Source organism: Medicago sativa, chromosome 4 (assembly GCF_051527215.1).
Source record: "Medicago sativa cultivar Bolivia chromosome 4, Bolivia_mono, whole genome shotgun sequence".
Classification (NCBI taxonomy): Eukaryota; Viridiplantae; Streptophyta; class Magnoliopsida; order Fabales; family Fabaceae; genus Medicago; species Medicago sativa.
In genome coordinates, this window is record NC_140752.1 from 94416481 (window position 1) to 94434615 (window position 18135).

Below are 18135 nucleotides of genomic sequence, written 5' to 3' on the forward strand. Positions count from 1 at the left end.
GAAACAACTAAAATACTCTCGAACTCCTATAGCAGACTACTCTTCGAAATCTGGATGTGGACCGTCAAACAAATCCATGGAATCCATGCGCTGCTTCTTAGTGATATGCTTTTTAAGCAGCCTGTCCTTCTCCTGGAGTAGATCATTTCTCTCGATCATCTGTTGCCCTAATTTGAGAATCACACTTTCCTGCTTCCTTATTTCTTCATTCTTATCTTCTATCATGAGCATAGCCTCGTCATATTTCCTTTTCCAAGTGGCAATTTCTCGGTCTTTATCAGCCAATCGTTCTTGGTGCTCTCCCAGAGTTTTAGAGGGTAAAGGTAATGATGAAGATGGAATTGTTGCGGATACGAGCCTCGGTACCGTGTAAGGCATCTGATTCTGGATAGCTTTACTGATGACCCACTGAGTGTAAGATCCATGCAGAAAATTGTCCCTTTTTCCCAGTTGGTTCCTGCTAAGTCTGTGAATACTCCGCCAAGCTTGCACAAATTCCTCCCTTTTACCCAGGTGATTACCGTCATTGCAGTAGAACTCATTGGTTAAAGCAAGGTTACTTGGTTGTGTCTTCATCGGATATCCCAATTGATGTCGGGCAAGGACGGGATTGTAGCTAATTCCTCCCTCCGTACCAATGAGAGGTACATTGGGATAGTCACCACATCTGATAATGACTGTCCCATCATCCCAGGTTGGATGGTACCAAACTATATCAGCTGTTGTCAAGGCCATGATTTTTTTAGACCAGGGAGTACCTTCAAGGTTGGTTATGAAAGAGCGGGGTTGAGGTAGATGAGAGATGAACCATTTGTAGAGTAAAGGTGCACAACAAAGGATAGCTCCACGAGTTGCAAGAGTTCGATCATGGATGGAATGGTAGGTGTTTGCTAGAAGAGTAGGGACGGGGTTTTTGGTAAGAAAAACTTGGATGGCACGGATGTCAACAAAATTAGGAATGTTCGGGAAAAGCACAAGACCATAGATAAGTAAGGCTAAGACAGAGTAAAAGGCATGGTTGGCGCCAGACTGTTCAAAAATGGAAGCCTGATCGGTGGAGAAACCTGAGGGACCCCCTTTGGTTTGGACAATAAGATTATCCCTTACGATGGAGGCTTCAAGATGGAGGGCTTTAGCAATGGTTGTGGCTTTGGGATTGGGTTCAAGGCCGCTGAAAGGTACTTTGTTAAGCACGGTTATACCTATCAAATGAGAGTACTCTTCTAGTGTAGGGACAAGCTGATAGTCTGGGAAAGTAAAACAGTGACAATGACGGTCATAAAATTGAACCAAAGTCTCCAAGACGCCTTTTGTAACATCTACCTTGAGGATATCCAGCAGTTTCCCATGAAGTTCGCGAAAATCATCCTGGCTAGCTACCTTCCTCCCTAGCTCCCTTAATTTAGCCACATCTGGCTTCTGGAAAGTATACTTCCTAGTGTTTCTTGTAGGAATTTCCATCTATGATGTTTACAAAAGAAAAAAGTTCATATAAGTCCTTCGATATTTTGATGATGAAAAAGAAGGTTTTATGAATGAATGCATGTATGCATGAATATGTTACACAAACGGTGAAAACACAGTGAGGTTAGGCCCATAATGATGGAGTCAAGGGAAAAAAACGCCATTGGTGAGGACTATGGTTTTCAGATGTACCTGTATCACGGGTTCTACCAAGTTCCCAGAGTTATCAACCACTTCCGAACACTATCAGGTTACGGAAATACTTCCGTTCCAATAATATTCGTAAGAAAGTCTCGTCTGAGTGTGGTATCGCGTGTCAACTAAACCAAGATTACTCATGATTAGCCACCGCACCACGTCCTAAAAGGCCAAGAAGGGTTAAAGGTAACTAAAGGTCCTCAACTTTCGACAGTCACTTGAAAATAACATGTCAAACACGAATACTCATGCCAACATAGTATACTTCCAAGATTCCTAAGTTGAGTGGGGTTATCACATGTGTCACAAACCAAAATTCACTCTTGGCAAGGCACTATGATTATACCACCGTCCTATCTTAAATTTCTCTCAAGTCCGGGTGTAGGACTTATCTCACCACTCACGTTAGAAAGGAGAAAGAAGAAGGATGAACAGATATACACGTATTTCCATCTTTTATTTTTGTTTTTCAAAGCAAGTTATAGCACAATAGTTAAATAAGACCAAGTTAGGCTCAACCCTCTTAGGGCCTCCCCAGTGAAGTTGCCATTTCTGTCGCGTCATTTTTCGGAGATCAAGGCTATTTGATTAGCTTTTGACTCACTAATTATTTCACGACTGAACATTTAATTTTGTTTAAAGGAAAAGGGGAAAAAAGTTCAAACTACCCCATTTTGAAAAGATTTAGGGTTCGGGGGTTGGTTACATAAAGGGAAGGTGTTAGCACCCTTTATGTCCGTAGTAATCTACGGGAACCTCTTGGTTTTATTTAATTAGTGTGCTATAACTTGCTTATTATTTTTTTTTAAAAAAAGAAAGGGATTTGAAATGAAAAAAGGAAGACCTAATTATCTACATTTTATTGATTTGGAAGGACAAAGTCCTCTGCCTACGTACCCGTGAGGGATCAAAACCTCGTAGTTCGGGGTTAAAAAAAACTAACGTTTGATTGGTTTTGTGTTTTTTATTAGTTTTGAAAAAATGTTTTGAAATGAAAAGAAGCCAAAGTGGCAAAAATGGGATTGGTTTGTTTTTTTTTAATATTTGAAAAATGGACTCAAAATAAGTTAAGTTTGATTGACATTTGATTAAGAAAATAAAAATAAAAAGACGTCACTTGATTTAAGATCAAGGTTTGCTTAAAAAATATTTTTGGTGGTTTTTGTTGTTTTTCGAATGATAAACTATCGGAGCATAAAATATAAACACGTAGGTACCTTATAGTAGCGTTGGACCACCACAAGGACCATTAACCTAATCTAGCAAGAGATATGGAGGCATACACACACGCACGCACACATGCACCTAAACTATTACAAAAAGCCTAGTTACATTCTACGGTCTGCGATGAAAATAAATAAATTACATTTAAACCTATTTTTTTTACATTCTAAGTTACGTGCGAAAAAAGAAAATATAAGTAAATTACATGAAAGCCTAATTACATTCTAAATTATATACAATGAACTACAAACTAAATCAACTAAATTAAAATGTGAAATACTAAAAATAAACTAAAATGCATGAGTTACTTACATTTAAGCCTAATATGCAATCTAATAATTTAAAACAATGCTTAAAAAAAAATAAAAAAATAAAATGCAATAGAGCAAACTAGAATGATGTATGATGCAATGAAATATAGTATAATGAAAATAGAAACGCATAAAAGTAAAAAAAATAGAGAAATTGAACATGATAAAAAGTCGAAAGGAATAGAGGGAAAATGAATGCAGGGGGTGCAGGGATTAAAATGGGCGTGTGCAGAAATACAGAAAAGGGAATTGGGCCTTGTCTAGTAAACGAACCGGGTCGGTTCTGGGCAAATGGGTCGGGTTAGGGTCATGTATATAAAGGCTGTGAACCAATTTCCTCTCATTTTTTCAACATCTTCTCTCTTCTCTCAAAGCCGAGAGCAATCTGCTCTCTCCTCTCTCATCTTTTCTTTTCTGGGTTTCTCATGAAGAAACCGATGAGCCTTCATCATCTTCGACGACAGGTAAGTTGGGTTCCGGCGGCGGTTGGCCGGCCGGTGCGGCGGCACCACCGCGTCGGAACCCTAAACTCTTTTTTTTTTTAAAATTTTTTACTCCTAATCTACACTACTCTTTCTCCTGGTTCCAATTTCAAGTCCGAAACTCTCAAAACAAACACGATTCGACTTAGATCTAAAAAAAAGAAGAAATTTTTTTATACCTCTTGGTTCGGATTCCCCTTGAACAGTGTTGAATCGGTTCGTTTTGATGTGTTTTGCGGTCTCCTTGAGGTTGGTAACGGCTGAATGCTACTGGATTGTGGGAGCTTGCAATCGAATTTGTGTGTTGATCCACGTACGGGCTGTGTTGTGCGGCTCTCGACCTGACTCTGGCTTGAGGGTCTGCTGTTTGGTGCGTCTGCAGGTTCCTTCTTCCGTCTCTGCTGACTTTTTTTTTTCCTACGTTGTGCAGGTTATATTTATAGTCTCAAGGATTATGGCTAGGGTTTGTTTAAATGAGCACGAATTCAGTAACTTGGGGAGGAGAAAACGCTAGACTGATAAGGAGGAAAATGTGAATGAACCTAGACTGGATCGTGTTTTTGATTCGCTTGCAGATATGTGTGAAACTGTGTTTTTTGGATGAGGATGAAGCAGCGCGTGACAGTGTGGCTTGAACTTGGACTTATTTTTGGATTTTTTACACTTGATGATAATAGAGAAAAAAAAAAGAATGGCTAAAAATGAAATAATAAAAAAGATAAAAGGATAAACACGTATGAACATTTTTTGATTTTATTCTCTAACTAATAAAATAAATTAAAAGAAGTAATTACTAAACTAAAAGGTTAAAATCCATTACTTAATAATAAAGACAAAAATTAAAAGATGGAAATAAACATTTAAATAATACAAGAAATAAAGAGAGAAGATGGCCAGTCTTGGAATCAAACATGAGGTATTTTAAAATACCTCTCTGCCGGATTTTCAATTGAAAGGTCAAATCGATCAAGGTCACGTGACACATGTCAGTGGGACCTTAGGTCAAAAATTGGGGTATGACACGTACCTTTGACGATATTGTTCCTGTCAAAGGCGATGTGTTTTTGTATTTGTAAAAGTGATCATCCTCTTCTCTGAAGCCAAACCTTCCTTTTATGCCAGTAGGAACCATCCATTGCTAAAACCGCCTAGTGCCCTAGAGGTTATTTATGATAACTTGTAACATCATGTCTGGATAACTGTTTAGGCGAGATATTTGATCTTCCCGCCTTTAGCTTTCATCCTTGCCCATGTGCGAGACAAATAACCTATCTAAGCCATCTAAGACCCTCTCTTACTTAGGATGGGGGTATGAAACTAAATATCGTATGATGGTCCAAAACTCCCCAATCACGAGATTAAGATTTAGGTGAAGTGATTGATAAATGCATTCATGTACGTCGAAGGTATGGAGCTATATTTTGTACGATGATCCAAGATCAGAGATGGAAAACAAAAAAATAATGAAGAAAAAAAACAGTTCAACGACGTTATATCACTCTAATCCACATGCTTTAGCTACAAAAAATTAAAATTACAATGACTTTCTCAAAAGTTTAACGTAGTTATATCAATAGAAGTATAACGCAGTTATAACAATTTAATCAATAGGCTTTAGTTACAAAAAATAAAAATTAGAATGACTTTTTTAAAATGTGCATCAACATATAGTGACTAGAAACTTATTTAACCCTAATTTTTGTTTATTGTAAAAGACCTCACAATATATATTGCTTTAGACCTCTAAATTTATTGGATCGACCTGAACCAAATGTTAGAAGAATTCGACCGGTCATTAAGCCTCATTAAACTGGCGGAGACACCAACTTTAAAGACCATGTACAATGGTTAATATCATTCAACACCCTTCAACACCCACTTTTTCAATTCCCAATACTCCACATCATTTTCTCTCTCTTAATTCAACTCTCATTCAACTTTTACCTCTCCAATGGTTTTTCATTCAACACCGTACCCCACCACTTTTTATTTATTTCTTATTCTTATTTAATTTTTGTTTTTATAATTACGTAAAATTATAATTATCGATTATAATTAAATTAAAGTAATAAAATTAACTATTTATTTTTTAGTATTTTTGGAAAAACACTAAAAATTAGGTACATTTTGAGGTATGTTTTGAGGACGTTGGTTGAAAAATTGATTTGGATTTGGATAATTGTTGGGATTTTCATAGTTAAATGGGTAATTAGAATAATTTCGGCTGTTGAAATGGTTATTATTGGGATCCATTTCACTAAAAATAAGATTAAAACTTTACTTAGTTTGTTAATAGAAAGATATTAATAAGATGAAGATAGTGAAAAACTTGGTTTTTTTTTTCTGTGTCCAAATCAAATGAACCAAGTCTCTATTTATAAAGAAAAAAAAATCATGAATTATGGTAAAAAAAATTAAAAAATAATAATTTGCAATGAAATAATTGAGTTTAAATTATTAAGTTGATAAATATTCAGACAGCCAATCAGAAAATGACACGTGTCCAGCATTATCCTCTCCCCTCTTCTCTCTCCGCGTCCTGCCTGCCTCACTCTCCCTTGTCGGCGCGTGTGCTACACGTGCCAGGTTTTGGCCAATGAAGCAGCGCCGCGTGGCATCCGGTGCAGGTTTCAATTGTGTTGAATCCTTTCATCATCTCTCTCATCCATGTTAATATTCAACACACATTAAACACACCATTGGAATGGAAAAGCATGTTGAATGGCACATTAAACAAACCATTGCAAATGGTCTTATCGTTTGGATAGTCTTAAACAAAATTTTAATAACATAGATCAATATCGGAGACCATTTGGATATGAGAGACTTTTTTTTTTAAAGGAAGATATGAGAGACTTAAAAAAAAATTAATCTAATAAGAAATATTATATGAGACGAGTGTTTTTCTTTACGTAATATATATGACACGAATACCTCTTAAAAAAATATACGAGACGAGTGTTTTATGAGAAAGATTAGTTTAAAAAAAAAGAAGTAACCAAATACTAATAAGAATTTGTCCATTCTGTCAAAAAAATAAAATAAGAATTTGTCCATAGCAAATAATTTTTTAAAGTTTTTTTTTTTTTTGAAATAAATTTTTTTAAAGTTAAAAACGACATTATATGAGACGAGTTGAGTAACTCATGTGCTCCACTATGTCCAATATTTGGTGCAATAAGTTCAGTCCAAAACTTTGTGTGAAGACATTGATGAACTACATATGGTTGAGGATAGGTGAATGGACACATGTAGGTGGATGACCACAATGACCAAATAAAATTTAATAGTATTCGGTTTCTTTAACCACCAGATGAAGACCAATCGCTAATTGTGATTATTGACTCTAATCAAGGCCACAAATTCTATCAGCTATTTTTTTTTTTTTATAGTACTCCTCTGTTTCTTTTTGAAGTGTATGATTCTTTAAAAAAAATAGGGTTAAATATGTTTTTTGTCCCTATAAATATACCAACTTTTCGTTTTAGTCCCTCTAAAATTTTCCTTCAACTTTTAGTCCCTATAAAATTTTCAATCACTATTTTTAAATTAATTCTAGTTTTTTATAATGAAATCATTCATAAATGTGTAGAATATTGTAAAAATATTTTCCAAAAAAAATTAGAATTTTTTAACAAACATAAATTTAATATCAATTTTTAACCATAAAAAATATAAAAAATTATATTAAATTCATGTTTTGTTAAAAAATTCTAAATTTTTTTGGGAGGGATTTTTATAATATTATGAATTTTTCTATAAAATTTTATTCAAAAATATGAATTCCACATATGAGTTTACTTTAAAGGAGGGACCAAAAGTGAAAATGGAAAATTTTTGAGGGACTAAAAGTTGAAGGAAAATTTTAGATGGACTAAAACAAAAAGTTGGTATATTTATAGTGACCAAAAACATATTTAACCCAAAAAAGTATTTCTTCTTTTTAGACTAAGATTCATTTTAGTCTATCATAAATTTTATCCGATAAAAAATAATATCAAATTAATTGCTCACAATTTAATACGGTGAACAAATTAATTCATCATATTGAAGGACTAATTTATCTATTGAAGGACTAATTTATCACATGTATGAAAGTACGATGCACTAATTTGATATTATTTTTTGTCAATGATAAATTGATTCGTAAGAAAACTACGAAGGACTAAAATGAGTTTGTGTTCTTCCTTTTATTTGTCGTTTTCAAAATTCAAAGTTAAACTCAATTTGCCTCATTGTAAATGTCACAATTGAGTTGTGCTTAATTCTTGAGAAAATGATTATAGTTGCGTTGATTTTATTGATAAAATAAGTTTCATTTACTAAACTATTTTGTTCAAATTAATAATGAGGCAAATGTACCCAAAAAATAAAATAATGAGGCAAATTAATAAACTAGTTGTTTTTAAGTTTCTCGTATAATATTTACAGTGAGGCAAAGAGCTTTGGACAACTTAACATTGAGGTGCTAGGTCTAAAAATGATTATGACATCAAACATTGTTACTTACACACATTTTCTTCTTCATATTTTTGAGTTCAAGCCTAATTTTATAGATAAATATTTCATCAACAATATTATAAATCAAGTAATCGATCAATTTTGTCGTAAAACAAGACTGAATATAACACACCTATAAACTCTAGTTTTGAGAACAATCAATTTAGACTTAACAACTTAACATTAAACATTTATATAAACACTTTTTAACCGAGTTTGATGAAAATAAGATAATGTCCAGATGTTTTGTCAATTAAAAAACTAATTTGTAACAATTTTTTTTTTAAAGTACTAACTTATATTCATCCAGGATTGATTAGGGTTGTTTTCAAATTCATTTGTATGTACCTGGTTTTTTTTTTTTTTTTATCCTTAACACTCTTTGTACCGTGATAGATAACATCATATTAATATTAGGGTTATTTTTTTTTTATATCAGAACTTCTTCGGTTTCTAAGAAAAATAATTGGAAATATTTATTTCTTATTATTTTCTGTTTGAAACCGATAAAGAAAAATCTGTCAAAAATAATACCTTTATAGAGTTGTGTTGGGCTGACATGGCCATATGTTTATACCCGCAAACCTTATGGTCTAGAGTATTACTTTTTCCACCTCATGAGATTCTCGTGCGCCCTATTTTTTTCAAAAATGCCCTTGACGTTTCCGAATTTCATAATTCGAAATAGTGTTTTCCTTTGTTAAAGGGTGAAAACCGAATTTCATAATCCGAAATAGTGTTTTCCTTTGTTAAAGGGTGAAAAAATGAGTTACACATTTTTCCGGATTTTGTAATCCGGAAACTTCATTTTTTCGGATTTTGTAATCCGGAAACTTCAAAAAATAGGGTGCGCTACATGATTTTTTTCAAATTTCATAATCCATGACATTATGAACTCACTAAAAATCAACAGAAGTTCATTACATGGCCCTCTAGCAGAGACTCCTTGAGAAAAGCAATAATGATCAGAATTGCAGCAAAGCCACCGGATACAAAAGATATGAATTTTGCAATGATAGATATGATAGGTGAAGGAAACTGCTTGAGATAATTAGAAGCATGTGATACACTGTTATTAATCCGATGCCTGAAGATGGTCGACCTATAACACAAGTTATTGATAAGATTTAGAAATAAAAGTAAAAGAATACAAGTGAGATAATTCTAAAAACGATAACCAGGTACAGCAGAAGACATATACTGATACAACATAAAAATCAATCTCAAAGTAGATTTCAGAATGTCATATGCAACCTACATGGCTATTGTTTGGTAGTATAAAGGTTTTTTTTCAAACAACATAAATGCTGGCCAAATGAAATTTGAAAAAAATCATGTAGCACACCTTATTTTTTGAAGTTTCTGGATTACGAAATCTGGAAAAATTCGTAACTCATTTTTCACCCTTTAACAAAGGAAAACACCATTCGAAATTATGAAATCCGGAAACTTCAATGTCATTTTTGAATAAAAAAAAAAAGGCGCGCGAGAATCCCATAGGATGAGAAAAGTAATACTCTATGATTTATGGATAATGACCGAAAAATCGTATTCAATATTTATAGCCCAAAAACAGAATAGAACGATCCCAAAACAAGGATAGAGTTCATTTTTACCATTTGTCGTTAGCTGCAGAGTTGGCTTTGAAAATGAAAGATAATATCAAATTAGGTAGGTCAGCACACATTACATCGGCACAAGCATTTAATTTGCAACATAATTATCTTTGTATATATATGTACGATCGAGCTGGAATACATAGTAGTACTAGAAAGGAAGCTTCACTTTGATCAAGAGGACAAAGACGAAGAAAAGGGTCAATTGAAAATGGAAGCAGTGAAGGGTTGTCATAATAAGGGAACAGGAGTAGAAGATTGTAACAAAGATTTAGCGTATGTAACTAAGGAATTAGAAGCAAAAGCACAAGTGGTTGCAAATGATGTTGTCACAGAAACTGAACTAACCAAAATCCGTCTTGTGAGAGCCTTTGTTGAAACACAAGATCCGTCTTCCAAGGTACTACCTATTATCTTCCTCATTTCTTATCATTCTCATACATAACCAACGTCTATAATATTACAAAAAATTGCTTCATATGGTTTGGCATCCTCACCTATATTCACATGTTTCATACTTCATAATAAAGTAAATATAAAATTAATCTTGACAAATATCATGAAACCTAGTCGTTTTTGGTAGATAGATTAAATGACAATAGCCATTTGAAACTCGCACACATAACTGGACGAGTTGGAGTTCGAACCTAAGTCGTGGTGTTCAATCTAACGATTTCGACATTTTTCTAGTTGAGCTAGGACAAGTGGACAATATCTTTGATCCTTAAGGATATCAAATGTTAGTCTGATTATTTTTTTAAAAGAAAGTCAGATTATTTTTTTTTTAAAGGAAGGTGCAGCTCAACTAATTAACAAAGCTATGTTTAGATGAACACCTTTATCCGAGTTTGACTCCAGAATCTTGCAATAGTGTGAGTTTTAAATGATATTAGTCATTTTATCTACTACCGGAAAAAAACCAATGGCCGAAAAGTGATATTTTACGTTCTTAATTAAGATTTTTTTTTCCGACAGAACATTTTTAATTAGGAGTCATATACGGTTTTGTATTTTTTTGGGAAACCGATTTATATGTTTTTCTTTTTCTTTTTCCGATTTAAATATTTGCTCTAACAAGTGAAGTATGCACGGTAAATGAATGAAAAAGTACGGAGTCAAATTATATAAATACCAAGGGAATGAAAAATGAAATGCAGGGAAGTTTATTTTTACTTTATTTTTTTAATGAAATTGAATAAATAACAAAGTTTATGGCAGAAAGTTTTTGTTAAAGAGTATGTGCTAGCCTTATCTTAGTCAATTAATATTTTCTTATACTCTTATTTCAAAAGTTGAATATTAAGTCTCCTAAAAGAAGTTGAATATTAAGTGGTGGAATTGCTCATTTCCACCTAAGTGAGTTAACTCACGCTGAAAATACACATGCGTGAGTTAACTCATGCTCAACTATTTTGACGGGATGAGTAAAAACACATGGAGAGAAAGGCAATTATCAATATGGAATTCCTCTTGATAGTTTACCACAAATAGTCAATCCATAGTAGTGGTTTTTCAATCCTTTAGAACAAACTCATGGTTTACTAATGAAACAAATTCCTGATAGTATAATTTGTTTGTATGTGAAGAGAAGAAGAGAAAACGAGGTAATATAGAAAAGATCAAAATTTTTGTAAAAAAAAAAGAAGAACAAAGTTTACTAAATTGATAAATAAAAGAAAGAAGAGTGTGAAAATTGTCTTTTTTCTTATTCATTTGGACTAAATACTCATCCGATGATATTGTTAAGGGTTTGTTTTAATTTGGACCACATAGAGTTTGAGTCCAACTTGGACCAGTTGAATACAGACCATTGATATAGTAAAATTTTAAAGGGATGGTTGGGATTTGAATTTTGGAACTTGATGTCCAAGTTGTGGCTATGTGAAGGTCTATGTAAGCCTGATTGCACTAGATTGTTTTTGTCAGTTTGTGAAATAGCTCCTTGGCTCACCCCCTCTTTCCTCCATCTTCTCTCTCACGTTGGATTGCAATTTAGTTTCAATTTTATTTTTAACCAGACCACCACTAGATCCCTCTCTAAAAATATATCCATGATTCATCTGATGAATAAATGATTTATTAATTAAAAAAAATTTAAAATTTCCATCTTTCATATATCTATGGGGAACAATGGGAAATGAATAATCTCTCTTTGAAAACCTCTCTTACAATATTTTTCAGACACGTCATCTCTCTCTCTTGCTGGAACCTGGGGAAAAATGTTGAATGTACTATTAATTTATTTTGGTAGAATACATGAGAGATTTTTTTTTTGTAGAATAGATGAGATCCTTGTTAAAAAAAGTGATACACAACATTATTGTTTTTTACCAACCCATTGATTAGAGATCCGGTTCATATCAATTTAAACAAATTTTGACAATTATTGTTTTATTCTCTCTATTATTTTTTAGATTAATTTATAATAATTTGATATAAGGAAGGTGAAAAAGTAAATTATTATGGTAAGATGTAGGTTGTGATAGTGGCGAAGAGATTACAAGGATAATTTATGGGAGGGTTTATGTGAGTGAAAGAAAAAGAAGGGGAATTAATGTAAAAGAAAGGAAGATGGTAGGTACCAATGAAGGTTTAATAGCAGAGAAGTGGGAGGAAAGAGTGACAGAGAGAGGAAGAGAAAGAGATGGGATAGTGTGCTATTCTCCTACACATTTTCCCTCAAAAAATTAATAAAAATGACTGATTTTAACCTCCAATACTAAGTCATTTAAGTGGTTCAAGTTGGACCAAAACTCTAAGTGGTGCAAGTTAAATGGACCCATTGTTGAGAATCATAAAATCATAGGGACAAATATCATAAATGTAAACAAGATAAATAACATATGTGTATTGATGAGGTAAAAACTCATAAAAATTCATATTGAATGGATATAGATTGATAAAAGATAAATTGAGATATCCCGTGTGCTTAGCTCTATTTGGTAGGGATATTGCATATTATATGCAGAGGTTGAGGTTCGAACCTCGGACACCCCATCTCTCTATACACTAGATTACTTGACCAAAAAATAAATGAAAAAAGATAAATTGAGATACAATGAAGTGAATTATTTATAACCCTCTATGACTTTAACTAGTAACCATCTAACTATGGTGGTTAAGTTAACTAACTCTAACTAATTTTAACTACCTTGATTAACTTGAGATAACTTCCAACTATTTTAACCCATATTGATGGCATTTATAATTTTTTTTTATTTAACAGAGACTTATTTTTGAATTCATGGCCGATAATCTGATATGTCAAAAGTGGTATCCTACCAAGTACTAACTACAGCAGCATCTGAAGCCGCTAACTGAGACACTGGCACACTGCCATAATGGGAATTAATTGCTGAGAATATACAGTGATGCTGAAATTTAATATTATTCTGAAGAAAAAAATTATATCTAGTGATTTTTTTTTCTTACGAAATTTATACATAGTGATATTAAACTCCTTTTTATTTAAAAAAAGTTCAGATAAAATAAATTTCATTTACAAAAGTATTTTTCATACCTCTAAAAAAAAGGTATTTTTCAGTGATTGGAGGGTGTAATACATTGGTATTTTCAAAATGATAAATAATATGAAACCAATAAATATGTTTAACATAACATTTAGGCTTTGTTTGGATGCACAAAGAAAGTGTAAGGAAAGAATGAGAAAGGAAAGATTGTTTAAGGAAAGAAAGAGAGTAGAAAGTAAGAGGATTGTTTTAGTTGTTTGGTACAAGAGAAAGCGGAATAGAAAGTTGGAGGAAAGAAAGACCTAAATTTAGTAATTGACATTAATACCCTTAAACACAAATAATATTTTAGTATATATAAACTAATTGTCTATAGTTTTAGTGGAAAAATAAAATGTGGCGTAAAACAACCACATGTGCTAACCAACGTTAGGCAGTAAATTATTTCCAAAAAAAAAAAAAAAAGAAGTTAGCGTTGAATTGAAAAAAATAAATGAAAAAAGACAACAATTGGAATAGTAAAATGAACAATGAATAAAAATAGGGGCATTTTGGATATTTTGAACAAAACACTAGTGTTCTTCAAGCATTCCGTTCAAATGTGGGTGGAAAAGTTTTCAACGTGGGTCCCACAAAAATTCTTTCTTTCCTTAACCTTTCTAGGGAGTTCCAAACAATAGAAATGCTTTCTTTCCCTCGCCTTTCTCTCCTCACCACTTTCTTTCCCTTGAAACAAACATACAGTTAATGGTAGACATTATTTCTTCCAAATCCACTTCTGCACTTAGCTGTTTGTTTAGCTGTCAGGGATTGGAAAAATACTTCATCTAAGTTTTGTCTGTCTTTAATTCTCCATTCTTAGCACCACTAATCTTTGGCAGTCATGTGATTTTTTTTATAAGTTCAGCCATGTGAAATTTAATTTGTGAGCTATGCCTATGACATATATTTGGTGTGGTCAAGTAGAAGTTATGCTTAAATTTGTTGGCTTTAGTAAATAGTAAGAGGATATATTTTACTCTTGGTTGCAGGAAGAAGATGATTTGACGATTAGAAGATTCTTACGAGCTCGTGATTTAGATGTGGAGAAGGCTTCAGCAATGTTCCTCAAGTACTTGAAATGGAGACATTCATTTGTTCCAAATGGTTCCATATCTCTATCACAGGTTCATAGCCAAATTGCAGACGACAAGGCCTTCGCCCAAGGACGCGACAAGATTGGTCGACCTATACTCATTGCCTTCGGTGGAAAACATTATCAAAAGAAAGATGGTCTAGATGAATTCAAACGTATGTATGGTTTGTGGTAGTTAAGCTAGGCATGATTATTTGTTTCCACTCATTAACAATTTTCTGTGATACAGGTTTTGTAGTTTATATTCTTGATAAACTATGTGCAAGGTAATTAATTCCTTATTTCAATCTATGGATCCAGTTTATAAAACCGTGAAATTGGTTAGAATCTTGATTAGTAACATATGATCATTTGATGTATCAGCATGCCACCAGGACAAGAGAAATTTGTTGGTATAGCAGAACTCAAGGGATGGGGTTACTCAAATAGTGATGTTCGTGGATACATTGGCGCCCTCTCCATTTTGCAGGTATATATAGTTATAGCATTATGTTTGTGTTTGTGAATTGTGAAGTTAATGTAACCTTTATATATTAATATAGCACTCAGGCCTTATGATTGTTGATTTCTTGGATGCAGGATTACTACCCTGAAAGATTGGGGAAGTTGTTTATTCTCCATGCACCGTACATTTTTATGAAAGTGTGGAAAATAATTTACCCGTTCATTGACAACAAAACTAAGAAGAAGGTGATGTTTAAATTATATGGGTCTAGCTAACTTATACCCTTAAGGTATTCTAAAAATACCAATTATTTATTGAGAATAATTAATTCATATGAGGTATTTAACTTTTTGAGAAATAAATTAACACAATTTTCTATACAAAATTTCTATGTTTAGTACATTAACATGTACTTTAAGGGCACATGTTAACATTTTCCAAATTATATATAACATCTCATTGTATGGTATTTCTATATATTTGTTTAAGTTTGAAATATTGAGGGAAAATACTTATAAAGTTGAGTTCGATATCCTTGCAGATAGTATTTGTGGAGAACAATAAGGTGAAATCAACACTTCTAGAAGACATAGATGAAAGTCAACTCCCTGAGATATATGGTGGCAAACTGCAATTAGTCCCCATCCAGGATATCTAATTAAACTAATCAACACCGGGAAATTAATGAGACTATAAGAAAAAATTATTCAAATTTTATTTTATCTTTGTTTGCCTTTCTTTGACTATTTTCTTTTACTCATAATTTATGTTATATATGGTGTTACAAATAAATAACTGATAGTTCAGTTGTATTTCCAGTAACCATGGAATTCTTCTTTGCAATCTCGGTCAATATGAGAATAGAATAGTCAAGTTCATTACTAGTATATGTTCTTAATTTTTACTTTATATGCTAGTACTTGTTAATTGATTTCTTGGTGTATATAATCTATATATAATTGAATGATGTTTGAAGCTTTCCCTAGATATCTTACTTCATCTAATCTATATTCAGTCATGAATGATGTGCGAGTGTGGTCAATAAGATTTATATAATCTCCCGGTACTCTCTATAGTCTAGAATAAGATTTAAATAGAATTTTATTCAATGATAAAAAAATGTATTCATTTGCATTGGATTTAATTTCCAAGTTTTTGTAAATTTTGCCCTCTCAGCTACAACTACAAGAGAACAGAAACTTTAATTTGTACAATAACTTTTTTCAGACGTAACTAACCAGAAAACCCCAAAAGAAAGAAATGAAATTTTGGGGTTTTATATTATTCATTACACACTAACATGCAATTTTTTATTATCCTTAAAAATTAAAATTCCTTGTGCCGTGGTAGATAACATTAATTACATTAATATATACTGATACTGTACTTGTTTTGCTTCCTAACAAGTAACTGGAAATAAGTTGTTTTTTAGTTATTAAACCGATACAAAAATTTGTCAAAATAAAGAACTTTGACATGCATAATGACCGAAAAATCCTTAATCAGTGTATTTATAGCCCTAACTAGAAATATAGAGTTCATTTTACTACTAATTTGTCGTTAACTAATTCGAGTTGGCTCCGAAAATGAAAGATAAATATCAAATCAGGTAGTTCAACACACATTACATTTGTGGGCCTTGAGTGTCACCGAACTGGTACAAGCATTTAATTTGCAACATAATTATCCTTGCGTATATACATGTACGATCGAGCTGGAAAATAATATAAGTCCTAAAAAAGAAACTTCACATTAATATCGGTGGTAAAAGAAGAACAAGAAGAAGCAAAAGAATGGAAGAAGCGGTGAAGGGTTGCAAGAAGGGAACAAGATTAGAAGATTGTAACAAAGATTTAGGGTATGCTGCAAACGATGTTGTTACAGAAACTGAACTGACCAAAATCCGTCTTGTGAGAGCCTTTGTTGAAACACAAGATCCATCTTCTAAGGTACTACCTAACCTCTTCATACATAATTTACGTCTATTTTCTTACAAATTTTTGTATCATATGGTAATGGTTTGGTATTCTCCTCACCTATATTTCACATGTATAGTCACATGTTTCATACATACACATAAACTAAAACTGATAAAAAACACTAAACCTAGTTGTCCAACTGAGAAATAAATTTTTCTGATATTTAAGGATATCAAATGCAAGTCAATTAATCCATTTAATTTTTTTTAAATGATATTTTGACCGATGTTGAAGGTTTTTTTATTTTTATTTTAAATTAAACTGATATTTTACATTTTTAGGAATTAAATAAATTTTTGTGCTTTTTGGGAAAGCAATTTATAATATATTTGCTCTTTTTTTTTTCCACAAGTTCACTAAGTAATCATGCTTGAATACATTTGCTCTATCTAATAAATAGCCATCTTGATATTTTCCGACAAATAATCAACCGTGACAGTCGTGTTTTTCAATCCTCTATGATGAATTCATTGTTTACTAATTCAAACAAAATCTGATAGTTTATTTGTATGTGAAAATAAAACGAGAAGACAAAGAATGGACAGAAAAAATAGAGAGAAAGAAGATAAAATCTGAATTTGATAAATCAAATAAACAAGAGTGTACTGAAATAGAGGAGACGGTTTCTGAAAGTCATTTGGTTGAAAATTAGCTCTTCAACTTTGGTGATTTGCGTTTGAAACCGACACACAACAAATAAAAGAGGAGTCAGATAAAAAAAGAGTTTGAAATATTACTTTTTTCTTATTCATTTTAATGATAAACATATATATTGTACAAATAATTTCTTGAGATGAATAATTTATTTAATTTTTCTTATTAATCCTAAAAATAGTAATTCTTGTTATAAATGTACCATTAAGTACAATAACCTGATGCTCTAAAAAAGGTACAAAAACTTGATAATAATATATACACTATTTATTTGAACTGAAAATTAAATAAAAAAATGTATATTAAAAAAATGGGAGCCCCTAATATGGTCCTTAATTTAAAAGGACCATTGGTGAACCTCAATAAATTACTTACAATAACAGGTCACTGTTATAAGGGGGTACGGTTGGCATTTTTAAATATTTAAAAATATATACAATTCCGTACGCTTCCTCTTTCTCTCTCGTGTAAATCTCATCCATAGAAACTGTAATATTGGGCCACTTTCTCTCTTCGGTTCTGCAATTGAAATAGTTTTAATGGTTTGGTTAATTTGGTTCCTAGTTTATGTTGATAGGTGAGAAAGCAATGAACTCATAAACCTCCATCTCTTCAATAGTTGTGGATCCTTAAAGGTCTTCTGGATTATATAGTTTA

General features: G+C 32.3%; 3 protein-coding genes across 3 annotated transcripts in view; 2 read left to right on the top strand and 1 right to left on the bottom strand.

The window, feature by feature from the left end:
- Window positions 1-36: 36 nt before the first annotated feature.
- Window positions 37-1461, bottom strand: LOC146934036 (uncharacterized). Its single transcript, XM_085707871.1, has one exon. It carries the CDS (start codon window positions 1459-1461, stop codon window positions 37-39), a length of 1425 nt encoding a protein of 474 aa, XP_085563997.1.
- Window positions 1462-9895: 8434 nt separating this feature from the next.
- LOC146934037 (uncharacterized) lies at window positions 9896-15729 on the top strand. Its single transcript, XM_085705871.1, has 6 exons — window positions 9896-10195; window positions 14297-14555; window positions 14630-14666; window positions 14764-14869; window positions 14980-15090; window positions 15387-15729. Exons 1-6 carry the CDS (start codon window positions 10007-10009, stop codon window positions 15501-15503), a joined length of 819 nt encoding a protein of 272 aa, XP_085561997.1. The 5' UTR covers window positions 9896-10006; the 3' UTR covers window positions 15504-15729.
- Window positions 15730-16352: 623 nt separating this feature from the next.
- Window positions 16353-18135, top strand: part of LOC146934038 (uncharacterized) — a 28145-nt gene continuing 26362 nt past the window's right edge. Inside the window, exon 1 of the mRNA XM_085705872.1 lies at window positions 16353-16794. Coding sequence (XP_085561998.1) covers window positions 16639-16794 — 156 coding nt within the window. The 5' untranslated portion in view covers window positions 16353-16638. The remainder of the gene's footprint in view (window positions 16795-18135) is intronic.

Bases quoted from the DNA above. Each gene is read 5' to 3' on its own strand.
- LOC146934036 (XM_085707871.1), bottom strand. From the start codon at position 1,461: ATGGAAATTCCTACAAGAAACACTAGGAAGTATACTTTCCAGAAGCCA.
- LOC146934037 (XM_085705871.1), top strand. From the start codon at position 10,007: ATGGAAGCAGTGAAGGGTTGTCATAATAAGGGAACAGGAGTAGAAGAT. The intron at 10,196-14,296 runs GTACTACCTATT...TCTTGGTTGCAG, and splicing joins CACAAGATCCGTCTTCCAAG to GAAGAAGATGATTTGACGAT. The intron at 14,870-14,979 runs GTATATATAGTT...TCTTGGATGCAG, and splicing joins GCGCCCTCTCCATTTTGCAG to GATTACTACCCTGAAAGATT.